A 23210-nucleotide genomic window follows, 5' to 3' on the forward strand; every position below is an offset into this window, starting at 1 on the left:
TTTTAAAGCAGTTAAAAAATATACGGTGTAGTCTGTGATAGATATATTAAAAGAATTATAATAATATACATATAAAAAGAACACATAATTTACGTAAGCTTATATACCATGAAAAATTAAAAAAAAAAAATAAAACGAATGCAATTGATACAAGCTTTAAAATTTATTAATACAGTTGTACACGATAAAATCATATTATTATCTTTTTCAGTTAGACGTAAGGAAAAAACATTAGCAGATTTTTTTCTTCTTAATACAGACACAAATTTACGAATTGAGACAAAAAGGTAAGGTGTGTGTGTGTGTGTGTGTAAATAATATAAATACTACAAAAAAATCTACAAACTGACCTTCATTAATTAATGACGAAATCTTAATGTATAAAGTTTGGTCTCTTCTTTTAGCATAATAGCTTATTCCTCATAATTTACAACAAAATACACATTCTCAGTTATTATAAGACGTAAATAATTATTAATTGTAATATTTTTTAATAAATATTTTAAACAATGCACAAGCGTTATATAAATAAGTTTATAATATATATAATATATATTTATATATGTATAATAAAAAGACGCGCTAAACTAGGATGCACAAAAGTGTTGCATAATAAATTCAGGTCATTTGCAGTACACTGGGCAAAATATTAACAGAATAATAATTGTTTGTCTCTAAAATTTCGGATTAATATTTAGGCTTATTTGTTTTACAGAATCGAAGAAAAATCATTGTCTGATTGAATGAACAACTGTATAATTAATTATCTTATTTTTACATGGAAAATAAATTTGCGCCGCAACTTAATTTTTCATTGAAAAATATTAATTTTACCTAAAATTTTAATATATTAAATAATTTCATGGATGAAATAAACTATATCAGCACATCGAATGCTATCTTAGTAATTTTTGTTAGATAAATTTTGATAAATATTAATATGATTTTGAAATTAAATATTGTTCATACATAAATATGCAGTAAGAAGAGACAGAGTTTTCCAATATTTACAAACGTATAAAATTAATGCTATACACAGAATTAATTATCTGATGCACGTGTCTCTATGATATGAAATTAATATAAAAACTTAGGGATAAAAAAGAAATAATGTTTAGCCACCTTATAGGTTTTTATAAAACCTTCTATGCAACGTTGATAATAAAAGATTAAAATAAATCATGAAATTTCACTGGTAAGTACATTAATACACACATGGTTTTTTTCATTTGTTAATAATTATGCTTTGATCATACTTCGGAAATATTTCTAGAATATGTTCTTATTTTCAATTCATGTTATTATGGACAATGTTTGCACTATTATATTTCTCATGACAAAAACCGTATGTCACTACTTCCTACCATTCCTTTCATTTTCCTCTATCTTTTTAATATTATCATGTTTTAATATTATTATAATTGATATATATGTATATATATATATCAATTTATATATTTTTTTGTCGTATATAATATATTTTCTTTTTCTACAATTATAACTTGTTGAGAACGTTTAAATATAATTAAAAAATTATTATTAATAAAATTGTAAATTGGCAAATAATATTTAAGATCAAACGGTGATGTATGATGATTAACATGTTGTTTTATCGATATTTTATGAAATAAAAAGAACAAATGGTCGAACAATAATGATAGCATTTAAAATTAAATTTCAAAGTTATGATTGAACATGAGTGTATGATTATCACTCTAAAAATACAAACATTAAAAACTTGTGAAACTATATGCGATACTACTAAACTGGCACTGTTGGTTCTTGATCTTTGGTCGTGTCACAAGTACCATATTTTTCAACTTCAATATAGCATTCACAAATAAATTTATAGTTTTCTTTTTTTTGTTCTTAATTATCAATTTCAGTCGAATTTCTCAATAACTGGAAGATATTGTTTCATGCTTCTGATCTCGGTTGGCAAAAATTCTAAGACATACATTTTTGTCACTATGCTTTTGCATTTTTAGTAGATTAGAAAGTGTAATGAATGTATATACATCGAAAAATGTATCTTCTGTGCTATGAAACACGTAAAAAGTACATCTGAATCTTCATCTACCTTTCAATTTCATTATGTTTCGTTTGATCTTACAACAGTATAAATTGATATTTATGAAAATGAATGATATTGCAAAATCGCTTATATGTCAAAATTAATATATAAATATATAAGGCATTATAGTTATCGAAGAATACTTTTTCTAATAGGATAATAACAAATTATCTGTTAAATAAACAAACTACAGCGGTATTGCAATCAATTTGTGTTCAGATCTTATAATCACCGATCAAATGATAAACAATATTATGCATTACACAAAAATATGTGTAGTGTTTAATTATGTAACTCGAGTTACAGTTACTCGTTATATATATATTATATATTCTGCAATTACTTTTTTCTTCTTACATAATAATTCTTGGCTTCGAAAATTCGTAATAGTAATCGCAACGTTTACAAAATAGAATAAAAGCATCGATTAATGTAAAAAAGAAAAAAAAAGAACGATTGTAAGTAATAGTTTCTATTCTATTTGTGGCTCAAACGAAACATATGTCTTTTTCTAAAATAATTATCATTATCATTATTAGTTCCTTCCAATTAATTGCACGATTATATTCTACTATTCACATACTTGAATAATACGACGCACCTTACTGCATTATGACAAGATAGAAATTATTCAGTCATAAGGCATCAGAATGGATTCATACCCGTCAAATTTCTTTGTTACTAATAGTGATTAAGTATACAATTTACTTCAAACTATACTTGTATACCTAGGCTCTGAATTAGGTATGATAGATTAAGTAGATTATTTAGTTTTTTTTTATTGCTACATAATTTGACTGAGATTTCAAATTTCATTGAATGTAAAAAAGTCACTCTCACTTAGCGGTTGTGAGTAGAAAAAAAAGAAAAAAAAAATTGAATTAATATATATATGTATTTATATATATATATATATACTAAATATTTGAAACTAAGATTAAACGAAGAATTCGCATATCGGATTATATATTACGATACCCTACTAACTCCAATAAAATTATGGCATCGTAACGTCGACTTGGCGATCCTCTCAAATGCATACATAAATTATGTACAATAATTTACTGGTGTATAATAATAAAACTTTTGTTTTTGTTCTTTCGTTAAGTATAACTTATTACACAATTTCTTGAATAACAGAAAGTTATTACAGTTTACTTAAAAAACCATTAATTGTCTTTTTATATTTGATCTAGAATAATGGTCGAGTCTAAGCTCAAATTATATCGAATGATTTCAGTATGTAAGTTTAGAAATATTTTTTTTTGGTATTATACTCCTAATAATAATAATTGAACGAAGTTTATTGCACTAGTATTAATAATAAGAAAACTGTAATAACTTACCAATGAAAAGATCAAATGCGAGTACTGCTTCTTATAAGGGATATTATGAATATGAATAACTTATTTCTCTTAGGTGTTGTATATGGTAGCATATACACCCCCAATCTTATAACAAATAATTTTGTTCAATGCTTAAAAGTTTGTTTAAGAATCATACGATGATGATCCATGATCATGAGCAGGACTCGGAGGTGTTGATGGATTCGAACTATTGTTAGAAGCAATTGAATGTCTAGGACTTCCACCGGATGGATGATCCTAAACAAATAAATTGATTAAGTTTTTAGTTATTGTAAATTAATAAAATTAAATAAATCAAACTATACATACTTTATCGTGTAAAGATGCGATACTGCCCAGAGAGAGCGGAGTGTGCGAGCGTAAATGTAAAGATTCGGAATCAACTTGATCAACTGGTGTACGCGGTAGAGAGGGTGGAGTAGCAGTAGGACGTGGTGGAGCAGGACCTCTTCGTGATGATGTTGAACCTATGAAGCAATATAAAGTTAAAATGATATCTATAATTATTTGAATATCCTAACTTAAAAATTATAATACCATTATGAGGCGAATAACCAGAATTTCGTGCCATATGAGAACTTAATCGACGTGTATCAGAAGGTGGATGTCTAGGAGGCAATGGAGCTGGTTTACTTGGTGTTTGTAAAGTAGAGCCGTATAACTAAAAATAAAGTCAAAAATAAATATATGATATGAATATATTTTATATATTTGTTTCCTTGTTATTCTTACTCGTTGTTGACTGCCATGTATATGAGAGCTACTATGATGAGCGGAGTGTTGTTGATCAGCTGTTTCAAGAGTCGTTGGTAAGTCTAACAAACGCTGAATCTATATAGGGAATAAAATAAGTGTCTTAAATGTGCTTTTTAATGGAAATAAAATATTAATAATATAGAAATCGTCAATTTAATTTGCTTACCTGTATACCATTACCTGGTCCCATATGACTAATATGATTAAAATTTGTAGGAGCAGATATCATCTTAGAACGTCTATCGGTAGGACGAACAGCTCTATTTCCTTCTCTCAATGAAAATCTTCTTCTAGGTCTTGTCATCTGCCTACCATTTGCATCTAATGGAGTCAAATTTAATAATTCTCCTGTTTCATGGAAATAATTACTCATAAAAATCGTACGAATATTACATTAGAATAATATCAGATAATTGTTATTAATATAATTAAAGATTTACGTTGATGTAAATTGCTGAGATAGATAACATGAGGCATGTCATTGATAATGCAAGATGTTAAAGAGCCAGAGATATTTAAGGGCTGTGCTCTTTTCACATTGAGCGTTTGCAACCAATCCCCTGTTGTACAATCAAATACATCAATGTGAGTTTCGCTGTATACTAATAAATATCCCTCGCAATAACCTGAAACATACAATATTATATAGTCTTAGCATTGTTATTGATTGTGTAAATATGAATGAAAATGAAAGTGTACTCACTGACTGCTGTAGGAACAGCTGGATACATTATTTCCCGATCTCTACTTTTTCTACCTTGACTGTCAACATATACTGCTAATGTATGGAAGACCAATAAAAATTCTCCACGTGTTAATTCGATACAACGTAATGCATCTACAGCACTATATGTTAGAAAACCAAGAAGTGTATTTTCGGGATGGACCAATGCTGAAAAGATAAATAATGAAATTAATTTAATATTCATAAATACATCTAATATAAATATATCAATGTTTTTCTCTAATCCCTTACAAATAGGGTGATGGTCTCCTAAGATGCTGTAGATAGTAAAACCAGAAGGATATCCAACGCAAAGACGTCCCTCAGAAAATACTTGTAAGGTTTGTGCGTGACATGGTAACATTAATTCACGTATACGTTTATGTCTTGCTTTTGTACGTGTTATTTCATAAATAATAACTTGAGAAGAATTCTACAATTTCAAAGATATTAGATACTTAAATTTTAAATGATTACAAACATATGTATATGAAAAATTGTGATACCTACCTGTTTTTTCATAGCAACACACAAGCAGTATGTGAGTGGACTACGACGTACTACGCCTGTCGTTAATGTTATGCATCCTTTTGTTTCGGCAACTTTAATCCATTCAACCTCATCCCCGTCTAATGCGCGTACCGGCACCAACCTGATGTGACGTTGTTTGCCACTAAGCACTACGATAAGCTGTTCTTCAGTTACATATTCAAGAAGATATATTTTTTTACCTTCACCAACCCTTGCTATTTCTGTAAACATTATTCAGTATATTATAAGAATATTTACTGATGATTATAGTTAGTATACCCATTTAAATTTGACTTACCACTACGATCTAAATCTAAACAGAAGAGGCCTTCCTCTGTGCCAATGACTAGACGATCTGGATCAATGATAGCTCCTGACATTACATTCTTAATAAGAGACAATGTATTATCTAATAATTCTTTCGCTCTAAAAATCTATCAAACAAACAAAATAAATAAAAACTTTAATTAATGTTGATTACCATATCTACTCTTAAGGAAAATATTTATTTTATGTTATTATACCGTTGTATTGGGAAGATTGTTTCTTTTTAAGATTCTATGAAGCTCACTTAATGCTACTACCCATTTTGTTTTTTCACTTTCTGTGTCTGCAAGCATTAGTGTATGGTTTTTTAGACCAGGTGGTTCTAATAATGATGTTGTAATCTAAATGAGTAAAAAAATAATTGTTATTAAATAGAACAAGTAGCTGTATAATAGGAATAAATATTCTTAAATACTTACCCTGAATATACATGGAATATCTTTTTTTGTAGCATGTATAACATCTGAATCACGAACAGAACTAACACTAAATTCTTCATCTCGCATATCCAAAACTTGCGACACATATACTGACGGCAAAGCATTGCGGTCGGGTGAAATATCATACAGAAATAACTTAAAATCGCAAACTACCACAAATTGCCGTACCCAACCTTTTTTAACTCCTCCCATTTTTGGCACTTTAACATATCCTTCATATGCAGTACCAATCCCTCTGGTAGGATCGATACCCAGTGGACGCTTTGCTACAATAAATTAATTTTAACATTAATATTAAATTCAAGTAACTATTTCTATATAAAATTCATTAATTGATGATAGATACTTTGATCGTGAGGAACAGGACACATAGGTGAAACTTTATCACAACAAGACATGTGACAGGCGAAGCCGCAAACTTCACATACAACTCCCTGTCTCGTTAGACCAACCATCAATGAAGTACAATGATTACATTTAGTGGGAGCTGAGAATGTTCTCACCAGGAATTGGTGAGATTTAGGCTTTGGTTGTAAATTAACTTGACCATGAGAAGTCGATGATTTATTCAAAAGTTCATGTGACAATGGTGATGTTGGATCCTAAACAAAAATTTAACAAGCATTAAATAATCTAAATCTTTGCAATATCTTTTTATGTTATATATAAATAAGTATAATATAAAAATATAAATTGTTAGATATACATAGGTACTCACAATGCTAAATTCAGATAAATTACTTTTACTACTAGTAATACTTGGGGCACGGTTGTCTTCAATATCACCTTCTACACTATCTGCACTTCCATGACGAGCACTACTTGCTGTTTCTTTCAAAAAGTGTTCCAAGTAAGACATTTGTGATGTAGGACGTTCTAAAACTGAAACAATATTAAATAATATATATTTTATGCTGATTTGCTCGTGTTACAAACATTAAATAATTTGATGGCATCAAGTGGCATTAAAAGAAATATATTTATGCAATTACTTTGATCATTATCTAATATTGTTATTTCCTAAAAAAAATTTCTATCCGATATAAAAATATAATAAATATATTATGGACTGTTCAAATTGTAAATAATATGTATAAAAAATTATATTGTAACTCATAAAGTTATTAAATTACTTAATTTTTCATAACATCTTCCAGCGAAATTTTCAATTAAACCATTCCATCACACAATTTCTGTTAAAAACAATGACTATTATATATATGTGACACGTTTATAGGATTACATATATAATAATATGCATCGGTGAAGGTAAGGATAATAATACAGTATATCAACCAAAACCACCCGAGCAAACAGTCTAGAAAACACACAAAAAACATACCTGTTAATGTTTATTTAATAAAAATCAAACGATTGACTAGTACTAAAAATATTCAAGCCTAACAAGATCCAACCTCCACTTAAGAACAGTGGAAGATCACTAGTGCCAATAGTCATTTTGAAAATAATGACATCACACATAAAAACACATTATTCAGCTTATACATAATTTGTTAAAAAGCACAGAGCTATGTTTCGTTACTACATAAATATTATTGAAATAGATAAATGAATAACATATAAGGAAAATTTATATGTAATTTTACAGAAGCTAATTTCTTAAGCTCATTACAGATTATCTTCCGTTGTCCTTATTAAAAGCTAAATAATGATTTAAAAACACCTTGATTAAACACAGCACTGTGCTATAAAATCAGCAACTCAATATGTCAGTCAATCAAAATCGCGCGTCTGCTGCCACATAATTTACCGGGCGGCGGAACGATGGTAACGGCATTCTGACTGATGTACGTGTTGACGGGAACGAATCTAGTTAATAAGCGACATGTTGTGATGCGGGAAGCACGCATTACTGGTAGGGGTGATGACGGCTGGTGCACGATGATGCGTTGGGGTTTGGTGCTAACGATGTTTGACGATTTGCTTGACGTATTGCTGGATAGCACAGCTGTCACAAATACAGTTTGAAGATGAGCAACAAGAGGCCCCACACGCAGCTCGTTACGCCAATAAACAGGGGCACTTTGTAGTCTAGAAATCAGAATTGCATACCGTACCGAAGAACTAAATTACTATGCTGGACACATAAATATTATCCCAGTAATAATGATCTTTTTTTTTTAAACTGATACTTCATACAATGATATCGAATATATATCTAAATGAATTGTACCCAATTCTTTTCGCAATATCTTTTGGAAATTTTTGACGAACATTTTATTTTGTTCTCCATCCAACTAGCTTATCAGTGAAGCCTGATTATTATACTTAGATGTAATATCATCGGATAATTTTTTTACGTGATATATTCCCATACGAATAAAATTAAATATAATGTATAGAATATCATGTACAGTATTCTAATGACAGCATATTGGAACAAAGTGCGTAAGTGCCTTCTGTTTCCAAAATTAACAATGTACTTGTATATTAAATAAATAAATAAATATACGTATAATTCTAATATAAAACATACCTATTCTATAATAAGACGATCTTATGAAACGATATAAATAATATAAAATTAGTAACTTGTTCTACATTTAAATACTATGTACACATAATCAAACATACAATGTTAATTTATCTTTTATATTCTATAAACGTATATAATTACTTATAAATAATTAAATGATAATATTTATACATATATTCATACATATATAGTATATACCTATTTACATTATATATTTTATATAATTATATTAGTTCTGCTTTCTAGTAGTAATAATTAATACTTGTAATTTGTAATCTCCATAAATTTATATGAATATCATATCTATTTTACTATGTAAAATATAATATTAGTATTTAATTTCAAGTAATTAAAAAAGAATACTTTTTATCTTGAGTTCTATATTAAATATTATTAAAATTTAAATTCGAAAATTACATGTAATACTATTGTATGTAATAATATATATTGTATATATTTAAAATTTATCGAGATTCATTTTAAAAGTATTTCTTTGTCAAACGTTGATCAAAAATGAACAATAGACAAATACATATAGTTAGACAAGGTTTGAGCGCTTTATTGGGAAACAATATATTATGAAATACAATTTTGACTTGTATTTAAAATATTATATAAAAAGGTTCATATATTATTTTTAAATAAATGCTATGTTATAAAATTATATCAATTTATAATTACTTTATAGTTGTAAAAATTTGTTAATTTATGTTAATTTTTCATTTTTTAATAAAAAGTAATATATGAAGAACGTAATTTATAAAGCATGAGTTTGACTAATACATTTTTGACCACTTATCATTTTTTATATTATTGTACATTACCTATAATAGTTTGCATTACCAAACAAAGACATGTATACATAAATAGTATTCTATGATATAATGTAACACACATTGAACATGTGTAAAAACTACATGGACTCTAATAAATAATCATATAGAAAAGATCATATGCTCTTTTTTATATTTTTTTAAATATTTTCCAGAATATTAAGTAAGTAAATGCATTCTATTTTCTACTTTTATTTTTCATTTCATATCAGAGATCCGTTTGATAAAAAATGTAATGATCAAAGTAAGAAGGATTTAGTCACCCTCTTAAAATACTTTTTAAGCTGTCCAAATCTTTTTCATTTTTTAATCTGGGATAATTACAACATAATAAATCTTTGAAAAATAAATAACTTCTAAGGGGGACTATTTGTTGCATTAGGATATATATATAAAAAAAATATATATATCATCGACTTAATGTCCAAATGAATTATAGGCAGGACAGAAACATTTATAAAATACATATGTGACATGTATTACTGCAGCTTGTATAACTATTGCAGATATAATATCTCCATAATAATTTAAATAAGAAACTTTTGTATAACTTTTATTGGTAGTTTTATGAATGGAAGTGTACTTACAGCCATCACCAGTATCAAGCCGCGTTTGTAATTCTTTAATCTGCATTTCTTTCCGTTTCATTTCATGGGACATTGAATCATATCTCTGTCTAACATCTTTTAATTCTCTGTGAATAAAATGAATAATATTTATAAATTAAACGAATTATTTATACTTTAATGTTATTTTATAATTGCATTACAGCACTAAAGTATATGATATAAGAGCTTACTTTTGTACAGCAATTAATTCTGATCGATTTTTTGTTAATTCTTCAGAAATTGCTTGCTTTGCTTGTATTTCACTCTGCAAAGAGCTCTGTAAATTTAATAATTCCATTTTATCAAGTTTCTGCGATCTACGATTACGCCAATTCTTGTCTGCCATAGTAGAGCCGCCTCCTACTCCTGTTACACCACCAGAATGTTTTAAAAATTCCAATTCCTCAGTCATTTTTGTCGCCAAAGCCTAGAATTTATGAGTATATAATATATTTTATAATAATTAAAATCTACTTTAATAGATATATAAAATATGTACCTGTAAATATCCTCTAGCATCTTTCTCATCTGAAACCCATTGAATAATCTCAGTAATTTGAGCTTCCCATTGAGCTATAGCTTCCTTTTTGTTCCTTAATTCTTCATATTCTTCTTCTAATTGTCTTCTTTCACCCTGTATTCTATTAACACTATCAGTAACATTACTAAGCTCAAGCAAAAGTTTCTTATTTTCTTCGACTAGCATAATTTTCTCTCTCTCGTGTCTTCTGTTCAATTCATTTATCGTATCTTCACTATCGGTAATATTTTCTAACCTTGCCGCATCTAATTTCTCCTTGGTAAGTTGAACCTCACGTTCCAACAATTCTCTTCTCGTCTCACCTTCGTGCAATTGTTCTTGGAGACTTCTCATTTCGAGATTGAATCTACTTTGTTGCTGATTTAAATTTTCATTGTATTGTACCTCAAGTTTCTCTACCTCTGCTTTGAGTCTGTTTATTTCTTGAGTAGCTAAGGCTTGATTGGCACTTGCATCATTTCCCATAGAACGTTGTCTGATCTTTTCTGTTTCTTCTTGCATTTGTCTGCAATATTCCTCGCTACGTTCTCGAAGTTTCCTCTCTTTCCTAGTTTCAGCCATTGCTTCCTCCACTCTATTCTCCAATTCTCTACGTAATTTTTCAGCTTTCCTTATGTCGTGTCTTAAACAATCAATTTTCTGCATAGCAACTTCCAAATCTTCTTCCTTGTCCCTGACTTGTCTAGATAACTTTTGTTTCTGTTGTCTCAATTCAGATAATTTATCTGTCACTTCTGTGTATTCTGCCATGGCAAGTTTACGTTGCGTTAAAGCATCCTTCAATTCTTTATCTTGGAGCTTTAATTTTTCTTGCGCGTCCAACTTGTCTTTAATAGCTTCTTCTTTTTCAGAACGAAGTGAACGCACTAACTTTTCCAATTCACGAAGTTTAGATAAGTCGCCATTATCTAAACTACGTAGTTCACGAGGTATCTCCATAGATTTCAATTGTGATTCTAATTCTATGAAATTCATGATAATAATAAAAAATTTTTACCTCTCTACCATATACTTAAATAATTTTTAAATAATAAATACGCTGTTTCTTACCACAATTCCGTTTTGTAAGAGTATTTATTTCATCTTGAAGTTTTCTCGTTGCATTATTAGAATCAGGTGAAATGCCAGGCGAGGGATGGTTTGCAGCAATTTGATTTTTAAGATCTTCTATCGTCTGCGTTAATTGTAAATTTTCTTCTTCAAGCATCTGAACATGTTTATCCTTTTGATTCAATGCAGATAAACAGCCTAAATCTGAGATGCAACTACAATATGAAAAATATAAATGGTGTAACACAATCAAAGTATATTTGCAATTAAAAATCAAACATGAAATTTATCTCTTACCTTCCTTGTGTAAAGCTGAACCCTACGAAAGGGAGGTGAAGGGCAGAAAATGCAGAATTTGCTGCTGGAGGAACAGCATTGGAACTACGAACATCCGTATCGTCAACATCAAAGTTCGATGTATCAGTTGGTGAAGAAACTTCAGGAATGTAAGGTGCAGTACTGTCCCTAAGAGTGTCCCAATTCACACCTTCAAACCACGGATGTTTCTATGCAAGTAATTTATGTATTTATATTATAAATAGATACAATTTATTATTAAACTAAAAAGATAAATAAATGAAAAGCCGTGATAAATATATATAAATATATGTTATACCTTAAAATCATCAATTCCATTTTGACCTAATCTAAATTCAGAAGTACAAATTAATTTGCGCATCAGATCCTTAGCTTCTTCAGAAACATCATATATATCGTCTGAAGGAAAGTCGAAGCAATTCTGTAATAATAAAAGACATGTAAGAAAATAAATTAGATTAGTAGAGGTGTAAAGGATAATAAAAATATGATTATATAGATATATATTTTTATTTACTTTATGACTCATTATCTTTCCATAGGTTTCGACTAGAGATTCAGCATAAAAAGGTGTCTCTCCATAAAGCATCTCATACATACATACTCCAAGTGACCACCAATCACATTCATGTCCATATTGTCCTTGGCCATCTTCCATTGCCTAAATGTGTATTAAACATTAAATATTTGTTTATTAAACGAAATAATTATCAAAAACAATACAGATGATAAAATGTATGAAATATACCCTTAATATTTCTGGGGAAATATAGTCCGGTGTACCTACAGCAACATTACTTTGCACAGTGCCATCTTCAAAAAGACGCAAGCATGAGCCAAAATCAGCTAATCTAATATGGCCGTTTGCGTCTAATAGAACATTATCAGGTTTAATGTCACGGTGTACATAACGTAAGTCATGTATAGACCCAATAGCTAGCACCATTTCTGCTATGTAAAAACGAGCCATGTCTTCAGGAAGACGATCTTCAAATTTACTTAGCAGCGTTAAGAGGTCTCCACCACAATAATAATCCATGACCAAATACTAAATAAATAAGTGTTTTTCATATAAAAGATATCAATTATTATAAAAATGAAGCAAACTATATAATAATAATTACCAAATTATTGTCATCTTGAAAGGCATAATGAAGATTTGTGATCCATCTGCGATCACCGTAAACTAGTACATCTCTTTCTTCTCGAAAACATGCAGTTTCAGCACGTTTCAACATTTCCCACTTATTCAAAATTTTCATTGCAAACACTTTATCTGAACCACGCATTCTTACAACGCATACTTCCCCAAATGCTCCTCTACCAATGACTTTAACTATTTCAAAATCTTCACGTGCCAACTGCAGACTCTTTATACAAGTAGCTACTGGTTTTACTGTAAAACAATAATACGATAAATGCATTGCAGTAAATTTTGATCTATAATAACTATATAATGTATGAAAAAAGATAATATTTAAAAATATAAGTACCAAATTCAATAAAGTCTGAGACTGTCTTCTCACGTCGTAAAGAAGAGTTGCAACATTCATCATATAGAACAAGCAGTATATCGATAAGGGTTTCTATAGAAAAAGTATGCCCCACTTTTCCTCCTTGTACAGGACCACTAATAAAAAGAGCTTCTAATTGACGTAGCCTACCCCCTACGCCTGGAGAAATGTTGATAATATTACAGAACATTTGTTATATACATAATTTAGATAATTGATTAAATGATCGTCAATTAATATACCATTGATAGCAAGACCCTTCGGCATAATATCTGGTGGAGGGTGGCTGTAATGATGTTGTGAAGATTCCGACATGTCTCTTTCTTGATGCAATCCACGTTCACCACAATCTTTGGATAGTACTTCTGTCATTGTTATTATTATTTATTAAGTCTTTGTACTGCCACATTACGAGCTGACACAACTGCTAAAATATATCAACATTTTATCACATCATTAAAAATGTTTTTCTTTTTAAATATGCGAAAGAACAATGGATCACATACAATTATACAAATGTAGGTTAAGATTTAATAACGTTTTACAATAGGTATAATCCTGTTTTGTATATTTAAATATGATATAATTAGCAATCAATGGGAGTTTCATTATTATCATAAAATTAGTAAGATCTTTATATATATATTTTTGAAGCTATGTATACATATATATTTATTCTATATGTACATAATACAAATATACATATAAAAACAAAGCACATTACTAAAGAAAAATTAAAATATAAATAAATAGATATATTGTCATCTTAAATGAATATTAAAATCTAAGATAAATATGTATTATTAATTAAATATCAGCACATTGCGTGACATTATATCAGAGATAAAAGATCAGATAATATAATTAAAAATAAATAAATAAATAATAAAACTATTAAATGTGAAAATGCGTATGTTACCTGAAGTAAATAATCTTCCATAGGCATGTCTAAACAAGACCACTTTCACTAGTTAAGAATAAACGTAATTCTCACTTAGGGCAAACATTTGTCTAACCATTTAGTTAACGTTAAATATGAAAAACTCGTGATAATATTGTTCGTTGGTTGGTTACGACGTCAGAAATCAATTCCGTAGAACGATAGGATGCGTAATGCGTATCCGTACTAACGTATCGACGCTTTACTACTTGCAAAACAATAGACTTTTATTTAATTCCTCATCGACCATCGTATCAAAGTAACTCATGTTGAAAATTACGTAACCCACTATAAAGATAGCCAAAAATATTTGGCTAAAACATGCAACAGAACAAATACGCGTAAATAAAAAGTGCAGGTGTAAAAATAGTGCAACGGGGTAGGGCACCGCATACGCGCTCAATGAATTCAATAAAATCACCAAGACAATTTTCTCTTCGAGATAGTAAGCCGCTCGATCTATTTGTCTTCAATTGTTTTACGATTATACGTTAATATCATTTGTTAAAACGATTTTAATCCTAACAACTATTGTCCTAATTTTCATTGGATATATAACCTCGTCGAACACTCCCGTTTCCTTAATATTTCTTACGAAAAATTCCTATCGCATGTGAGCAGACTATTTTAAGTGAAAGGCTTGTATTCCTTTACCGATCCAAAATGAATCCTCGATCGGATTCAAGCATACCTGCCGTACCGACGCGACTTAACTTCTTCTTTCAAATGACTTCAATTGTTTATTATCTACACTATTTGATTATCACTAAACATCTCGTATGGCCACCATCTCCAAACCCCCAACAATTTACTTGACCCCCTGGCAGGCCTATGTAAAAAAATATATAGCATCCCTACGTCATTCAGAGTCCCCATGATCATATACTTATATAGGTGGACTACACACTCGTTTATTTTATTCTTAATACTTTTTAATTGCTCCACATCCAAAATTAGAAAATAAGATCTAACGCATGATTAATCCATTATTATTGACTTTAAAAAAACATAATTAATCTCTTTTGATGAAGATAACTTTTAATGATAATTACTTTGAAAGTATGTATGTAGTCGATATATATAAATGCATGGAAATATATATACTGATACATACCTGTGAACACATACATACTTTGGTAGCATTCATATTTCGATTTTTCTATTATATATGCAATATGTATATGTACACTAATTCGTTACAATTTTCTTCTATTTTCTAAGGTTTTCAGAAGATTTATTACCACCTATCATTTTATATTCATCCTTTCGCCATATTTGTTAAAGCAAACAGTTGATGGAATACAACTTTTGTATAAAAAGGATAAGAAGCGTACTATTCTCCGATTTTGATTGGTTCTTCTTGTGAACCAGTCACGTTCATCAAATTTTTAATTAACGTACTCCGATTGGCTAATGTTTTTTACGTAAATAGCAAATAAATTTATACTAATAAATTCACAAAAATAAATGTTAATAATATTAAATGTATACATTTTAAGGATTACTCACTTCCAATGAGTGATTTTTTATCTTAACTTTATAGACAAAATAATGGGGAAAGACAGAGTGATTTATAAGATAAAAATATCAAATCAAATAAATGACCATTTCTATCATTTTTAGTTCTAATAAACACGCAATATGACAGAGGCACTACGATCGCTACAGAGTTGCCGATCATCCTGCATATTTATTATGAGACTTTTTAATCAGGATTAATTTTAATAAGAATAATTGTCTAATAATCTCTCAATTAATATTTAATGAAGTTTACTAACGGTTTCGAAGCAATTACTGAAGCGGTTCTTTTAATCTCGCTCAGTAGATTGTGGAATGTGCGACGAGGAGCTACTGTGTTACGCAGCTCCGCATGATGCCATCTCAAAATATTATTTTAAACACGAAGAATTCGTGTCTTATGCATTATCGAGTTAATATTTTACCCCTCGATATAAGATATAAAACGTTTTATATGGACACTGTGTCCTCAGTATTAAATAAATCCGGAATTATTATTTTTACTCGGTAGCATGTATACGTGGCAACAGAGCAAAGCTGGGCTCGAGTGCCCAGTCACTTCCTAGTCAAAAGAATTTCATCGATCACAAACAATAATATATTTATATCGTTGAACAAGTGAAATACAGTGAAAACATTAACTTCAATAACGACGATTCCAATATATACGCTTACTTGATTGCGAAATTTTTGGTGAAACATTTTCCTATGCCTAATTATTCGTAACATAACAAGGAGCGTCGGTTTTATGCGTTACATGTGCAACCACTGTTAAAGTTGACTTCACCCGCTAGAATTTTTTAAATGCGTCTATGAACAAACACAATTTTTCATCTTTACTATTACTTGGACTATTTATTATCCGCTCGGATGTATTAAGGCTATATCTCGTGTCCTATTGATACACGTGAATGCATTAATATCGCTATCTAATTATATGTGTATATATATATTACATGGTGTCTTAAGCATACAAATACTTTATTGAATTGCTAGGAAAAGAAAAATCTTTGGAATTTCATCTCTGTAAGTTGTTTTATGTTTTTCTTCAATATCTTCAATGATACTTTCAATTATTCGTCATATTTATCAAAGCATCATATATATATATATATATATATATGTTTTGTTAAAAAGATATAACATAAATATAACGTAGATACAAAGCTTTATAAATAAAATATAAACAGTTTTTTTTTATTAGTTTCAATTAATTTTTTATGTTTTCTTGATATTTCATTACTGTTGATAAAATAAATATGAAATATATACGCATTTACATATATGTAATGTAATATTATTTCTTTACATAATTATTCATTTTCTTTCTTTCAGAACAAATATTTACTGGATTTATGTGATAGATCTATGAGGCATATAATTACTGAAAGCAAATGTGGAACGGATCATATTTGACATTGATGTGTTATTCCTCCTGTTGGAAGATCATGTGCATTATGAAGATAACTTGATAAAAAGTTACTAAGAAATATAAGAGATAAAAGTAGATGATAGAATAGATTTGCTAATGGTGCTTTGGCGCTGTCTTCATTTTCCTCCTGTCAGCACAATGGAGGAACCCGCAAAGAAGAAACAACGTCTTGAGGATAGTAATGATGGAATAGAATCTTTCTCGGATATAAAGTATTTTCAGAACAGTTTATTAGCTCAGTGTTTATGCAATATACCAGAGGGTAGCTTGCGTAAACCGCTTACTACAGCAACATTGGAAATGGCTGATGGTAGCTTTCGTCCTATAGAATTATCCAACTGGGAACCTGATCAAATTCTGGAATTTCTAAGCGCCTTGCAGCTTCTTTTTGATTTGGCCATCAAACAGAATACGAAAGGTGTTATGTGCAGTAGAGTTGTAGATATTTGTGATCTGTTAGCACGAAATGAACATGGTATTATAGATCAAATTATTGATCTTTCTAATACAACCAATAAGTTCATATTGTTTGTTGCAAGCAGAGTTTTGGCTTCATTTTTTATTGTAACAAAGGACAATTTTGAAACCATTTGGTTGGAAAGACTTATTCAATCTTTAGTGAACACCAACTCTCCTAATGAAATGGTATTCACTTTGGATATTGTGAAAAAAGTGGTTGAATATAAAGATTGCTGCCTTCATCCGTCGGAAGAGACAGGCATAATGTCTGATTGTAATACTATAACGCTATCAGATGCAGAAAGTTTTGATAGTACTACTGTAAAAGCTATGTGCGTTAAAGTATTAGAATCTAAATGGACTACATTAGTATCTAAGTTTGATGCAATTCTCGCCTCGTACACGCCTCAACATGAATCAGCTGTTGTAACATTTTTAGATTTATGGGAATCAATCATTTCTGTAAAAGCCAATTTATCAGTTATCGATACTAAGCTTTTCTATAGTCAATTAGATAATTTGGTTTCATTGCTGAATTCCAATGTTCCATGTATCATCTGGAGACATCTTTTAAAATTGTTTAATGAAATATTATGTTATGGTAGTACATTAGCATTACAAGATGTCTTACCTGATGAACCTTGCTCTCTAGCACATATAATAGTTCGTGCCGTTAAAGATTGGAGATTATTAGATTCCTTGCCATATCGTAATGGGTCTGGAAGATTTGGAGGTGGTTCTAGCGAAGGAGACAGACCACTTCTACAAAAAATTGTGCTCTTAGTTTTAAAAAGTGTTGCAGTGACTATAAAGGAAACCCGCTGTGATTCTAGTGACTCTTCTTTGGGTTCAGAAGCAGAAGATCTTGATGCCGATATGGCAGTTATTGAGCGAAGTATTAGAGAAGTTTTAAGACAGCTGGATCAATGTGTCAAAACATTAATGCCTTTCCATCCAGAAATGCCATTATCGCAATGGGTTGTACAAATGTTTCATGATCAAGATGACTTCTTGATAGAAGGTATGGTCTGCTGTCTCGATGTAGCAGTTGGTCTTTTTTACAGAGGACCGCCACAAAATGATTTAGGTCATATACTTAGCCCAACATTAACATTTATACGATTCATACATGCTGTGTCACATGATCCTGATGTTTTATTAGATTTACTTGTCAGTAATGAAACTTGTTTTTTATTGTACTTATTGAGATTTTTAAAGTATATCAGAAGAAATTGGGAAGAATTTGTATTGTGTTGTGATAGAGAGCTCGATGACACCATGACAGTATTAATAAGACTTCGATTGGCGATCGACAGATTAGTGTCTAAAGCTTTGTTTCCTTATAACATCAATCCGGTTCTTCGTTTATTAGAGAAATGTGAATCCTTTTATGAAGCAAATGGTGATCTCTAAACTGGGGAGAAATTTTCAATATGTATGCAACATAAATATATAAAATATATTTCTATTAAAAATAAAATAATACGAATAGAGAGAAGAAACTTTAGTAAAAGTAAAAATTAATAAAAATAATACTTTTCAAAGGGAGTAAGAAAGAAATTCTTTTTATTTATTAATTCATCTTCACCAGTTAAGAGATTAATCAATGACTGTATTATAATAATATAAAATTTTAAATATTATTAGCGTAATGTGTACAAAACTGTTAAGATATTTGCAGATTTATTCTGTAAAAAGTAATCTGCGGCATGTAACTTGGGTGCACTTTTGATATAAAAACAAAATGTACTGTTTATATGATAATATAAATGTGTAGGTTTGTAAAATATGATGTAACAAATCAAATTGAAAAATTTGTTTCATATCATTAGTGCAGTGGCGTGCGTTTAACATAATATTATTATTTATAAAGAAATCTAAAAACATATTTTATATTAATAGAGTAATTGCTGTAAATCACAATTGTACAGATCTTGAAATATTTTTTTCAAAAGTGACTGACTTGTATCTATTTCTTAATACAATATTATTCATCATCTACGTTCAAAGTAAGAAAGGTGTATTTTTATTTATTATTATTAGTCGTAAATCGTATGCAGTCACTATCAATTATTTTTTACGTAAAATATCTTCTCTTTATAGTTGAAACGTAGAAATCCAGTAGAATAAAGTAGTACAAAGGTGATTATTAAATCACATCCTCTAGACAAAATTGCACACACGAATGGTGCTATAAATAATACATTTCCCAAAGCATGATTAACTAATGTATCTACATCTATGAAATATGCAAATATTTGAAAACAAATAAGTTTAATTAATTATCAAAATAAAAAGGAATAAGCAATTGCTACGAAAAGAAGACTAAGAAGTACTCATTTATTGCAAGAAAAAGAAATTCCAAATTTGTCAACAAATATTAGTAAAATTATGCAAAAATAATTTCCGATGGATATTTTTAAAATGTAAATAATAGTTATAATGAACATTAATTATACGTATGTATATAAGCTCAACTATGTAAGTACATGTAATGCACTAAAGTTTGAAAATTTTTACTTTTGTAATTATTTTGAGTTTTATTTAAACTTATCCTATATTGCATTATTCACTTTTTGATAATGATATATATAAAACAACTTTAAACTCTCTTGTTAGTAAAAAATAAAAATAAAATCATGTAAGTATTTAATATATTTATATTATTAGGTACTACCTACCGTAGTGACATCTACTTCAATCTTACCGGTGACGGCCATATTGCTCGCCGCTACTTGGATTAGAATGAAACGTCTGTTTTCTGTGTTCAATATTTCTTTATGAATAAGTTACTATTTTCTTTATATAATATTATAATAATATTATTTTAATTTTACTAATTTAACGATACAATTTCAGATATGGAAAAAAATTTATTACAAGCGCTCGAAAATGTCGGGTATGTATTTTGAGATTACAAAATGAAATCTTTAACATATTTTTTACATTAACATTCACATTACATATTTCTAAAATATGAATTATGAAAAAATTCAAACAAATTTTCTCTTGACATTATTGTTTCTATTTTTCATTAGTATAACCTCCAAATATCTGATATTACAATGTATCTTTTTATTTAAAGGTATCAAGGTCCATTGCTCCAAATTGATAAAATGTCTGAAGCCTTGGAGCTTGGAGCTAAATCTATCGATTATACTAGTTTAGTTTCTTGGCTTGCTGATCAAATAGGAAAATTAATGAATATAGACGAAACTATTAATCCTACTAATAACTCAGACGACGCAAGTTGTTTCTTGTTAGAGTTGAGTTGTTTCCTTAAAGAAATAGGATGCGTTAATCAAAATTTAACTACTGGAAACATTAATAATAGATTAGCCGACAAGGGAAGCAGGACTTTGTTAATAGAAATTCTAGTTTCCGAGCTTATGGCTTGTAAATTATTGCAAGCCGAAGAAAAAGAAACTGATGCGGGTATAGAAGTTGTTATTGTAAGTATATTACCATTTTAGATGTTTCCTTATTATATATCTTTTATTATTTGTAAATGTAATATATCATACTTACAATTTGAAGAAATTGATTTTTTACAGAAAGAAAGTGATACCGCAAGACATCTAAAGGAGATGTTAATAGCATTGCAATTTCCAAAAGCACCAGATAATATTACTGTGCAAATGTTATTTACAAGATTAGAAACTAAATTAAAAGACGTAATATCAAAAGTTCCTAATGATCTTTTGGGTAAACCTTTAATTTTTGGTGAATTATCTACCGATCAGTGGAAAAAACTTAACGATTATAATAATGAATTACATAAAGAATATGAGATGCGCAGAGAAATGTTACTTAAACGATTGGATGTAACTATTCAATCATTTCTGGTAAGAATTGATTATTGTTCTAACATATGAAAGTAATTAAATAACTAAATAATTAATAGGAAATACTTTAACTTGAAATGTAGTGGTCAGAAAGAGTGCGAGTACAGGAGAAAGAATTAAATAATAAATATCTTTCGGGAAGGGCAAAACTGGGTATAAAGCCAAATGTCGTTATTGCTGATCTGTTAGCAGCACGAGATGATTTAGCAGTGATAGAGAAGACTAGTAACGCAGTTGTACGTAAAAATACTCGAAGTAACATAAATAAGGTTATCATAGGAGATGTTCCGGATCGTGGAGGAAGACCTTATGAACAAGAACCTCCTCCTCCAGAAATGCCACCATGGCAGAAAGATAGAGTTGCAGGACCTCCATCCAGGTTTGATTATAATCAACATTTTAATCTATTAATTAAGTTTAACTTTGTATATTGAAAAGTGCAAACATTTAAATTATTAATTTTATATTTTAGTGGCGGATACAATAGAGGAGGAGGAGGCAATGTCAGTGAACGAGGTGGTAGTGCAAGAGGAGGAGGTAGAGGAGGTGGTAGAGGAGGAGGAGGAGGCGGAGGTTATAGTGATAATAGAGGAGGAGGAGGAGGAGGAGGAGGAGGTGGAGGTGGAGGTTATAGTGATAATAGAGGAGGAGGTAGTTATGGGAGTGGTGCTGGCTATGGGACTGGTGGAATGGGAAATAGTTATGGGAATAGTGGTTGTGTCAATCCTAGAAATGAATCAGGTTACGGTAGCAGTGGAGGTAATTATGGTGGAAATAATTATAATGTTAAAGGTACCAGTAATTATGGTGAGGCTGGAGGAAATTATGGAGGAAGAGGAAGAGGAGGAGGGGGAGGGGGAGGAGGAGGAAGAACTAATAATTATTATGGCAATAGTGGTGGAGCAACTTATGGAAATAATAGGGTTGGAGGGGGTCCTAATAGTGGATTTTCTGGTAATAGGTCAAGTGGAGGATATTATGATTATAATGATCCTGCAGGAAATTATAGTCAAGATTATCAACAGCGCGGTAATTCAGGTAGAGTTCAAGGTGGATGGAATCAAACTGGCAGAAATCCCAATCAAAATACTTATGGTTCTAATAATCATATGTGGTGATTTATGATGGTTATATAGATGATGGAAGAGGTTGGAGTGATAGACAATATTAAAGTTATTATTTAATTCCTTAAAAATCTCGAAATAAAATGTTCGATATGTTTTAATTTGATTTTCATAGTAGTTGATTATAAATATTTCTTTTTCTAAGTTATAATGTAAATGCTAAGAGATCTTAATTTGTTGTTGAATGTAATTCCTGAAGATATTGTTTTCTTTCTGATATTACCTTGTTGTTTATCACTTCCGATATTATCTAACCCGACTTAATAATAATCTGTCAGTAATGAATTAATATTATATAATCGATATCGCAAC

The 23210-nt window shown here is 29.6% G+C and overlaps 3 protein-coding genes across 11 annotated transcripts; 2 read left to right on the plus strand and 1 right to left on the minus strand.

The window, feature by feature from the left end:
• Positions 1–144: 144 nt before the first annotated feature.
• On the minus strand, positions 145–16077 carry gek (serine/threonine-protein kinase gek). Of its 7 annotated transcripts, none has more exons than XM_089169911.1 (27): positions 15212–15609; positions 14500–14547; positions 13823–14007; positions 13560–13739; positions 13191–13462; positions 12815–13114; positions 12584–12727; positions 12365–12487; positions 12046–12254; positions 11749–11963; positions 10657–11660; positions 10349–10584; positions 10137–10243; positions 6938–7101; positions 6566–6821; positions 6199–6485; positions 5977–6120; positions 5751–5886; positions 5432–5673; positions 5174–5354; positions 4901–5089; positions 4638–4823; positions 4364–4545; positions 4174–4272; positions 3979–4102; positions 3751–3908; positions 145–3678 (listed from the first exon to the last, which is right to left on the minus strand). In XM_089169911.1, the coding sequence occupies exons 3-27, from the start codon at positions 13950–13952 to the stop codon at positions 3565–3567; spliced, it is 5382 nt and encodes a 1793-aa protein (XP_089026037.1). In that variant the 5' UTR covers positions 13953–14007; positions 14500–14547; positions 15212–15609; the 3' UTR covers positions 145–3564. The 7 variants fall into 7 exon arrangements, with proteins under 7 accessions (XP_089026037.1, XP_089026039.1, XP_089026038.1 ...); XM_089169913.1 differs by lacking the exon at positions 15212–15609 and adding an exon at positions 7991–8188 and having other exon boundaries at positions 14500–14641; XM_089169912.1 differs by lacking the exons at positions 14500–14547; positions 15212–15609 and adding an exon at positions 15635–16077 and having other exon boundaries at positions 13823–14004.
• Positions 14827–20448, plus strand: lin (protein lines homolog). Of its 2 annotated transcripts, none has more exons than XM_089169933.1 (2): positions 14827–14965; positions 17374–20448. In XM_089169933.1, exon 2 carries the CDS (start codon positions 17567–17569, stop codon positions 19340–19342), a length of 1776 nt encoding a protein of 591 aa, XP_089026059.1. In that variant the 5' UTR covers positions 14827–14965; positions 17374–17566; the 3' UTR covers positions 19343–20448. The 2 variants fall into 2 exon arrangements, with proteins under 2 accessions (XP_089026059.1, XP_015173705.1); XM_015318219.2 differs by lacking the exon at positions 14827–14965 and adding an exon at positions 16144–17064.
• Positions 20449–20599: 151 nt separating this feature from the next.
• LOC107064938 (tRNA-splicing ligase complex subunit FAM98B) lies at positions 20600–23004 on the plus strand. 2 transcript variants are annotated; one of them, XM_089169934.1, is made up of 6 exons: positions 20600–20681; positions 20789–20828; positions 21015–21381; positions 21484–21774; positions 21858–22153; positions 22247–23004. In XM_089169934.1, the coding sequence occupies exons 1-6, from the start codon at positions 20675–20677 to the stop codon at positions 22890–22892; spliced, it is 1647 nt and encodes a 548-aa protein (XP_089026060.1). In that variant the 5' UTR covers positions 20600–20674; the 3' UTR covers positions 22893–23004. The 2 variants fall into 2 exon arrangements, with proteins under 2 accessions (XP_089026060.1, XP_089026061.1); XM_089169935.1 differs by having other exon boundaries at positions 20634–20717.
• Positions 23005–23210: the final 206 nt, after the last annotated feature.

This window comes from Polistes dominula, unplaced genomic scaffold (assembly GCF_049000335.1).
Source record: "Polistes dominula isolate Pdom_NZ unplaced genomic scaffold, Pdom_raw_medaka contig_49, whole genome shotgun sequence".
NCBI lineage: Eukaryota > Metazoa > Arthropoda > Insecta > Hymenoptera > Vespidae > Polistes > Polistes dominula.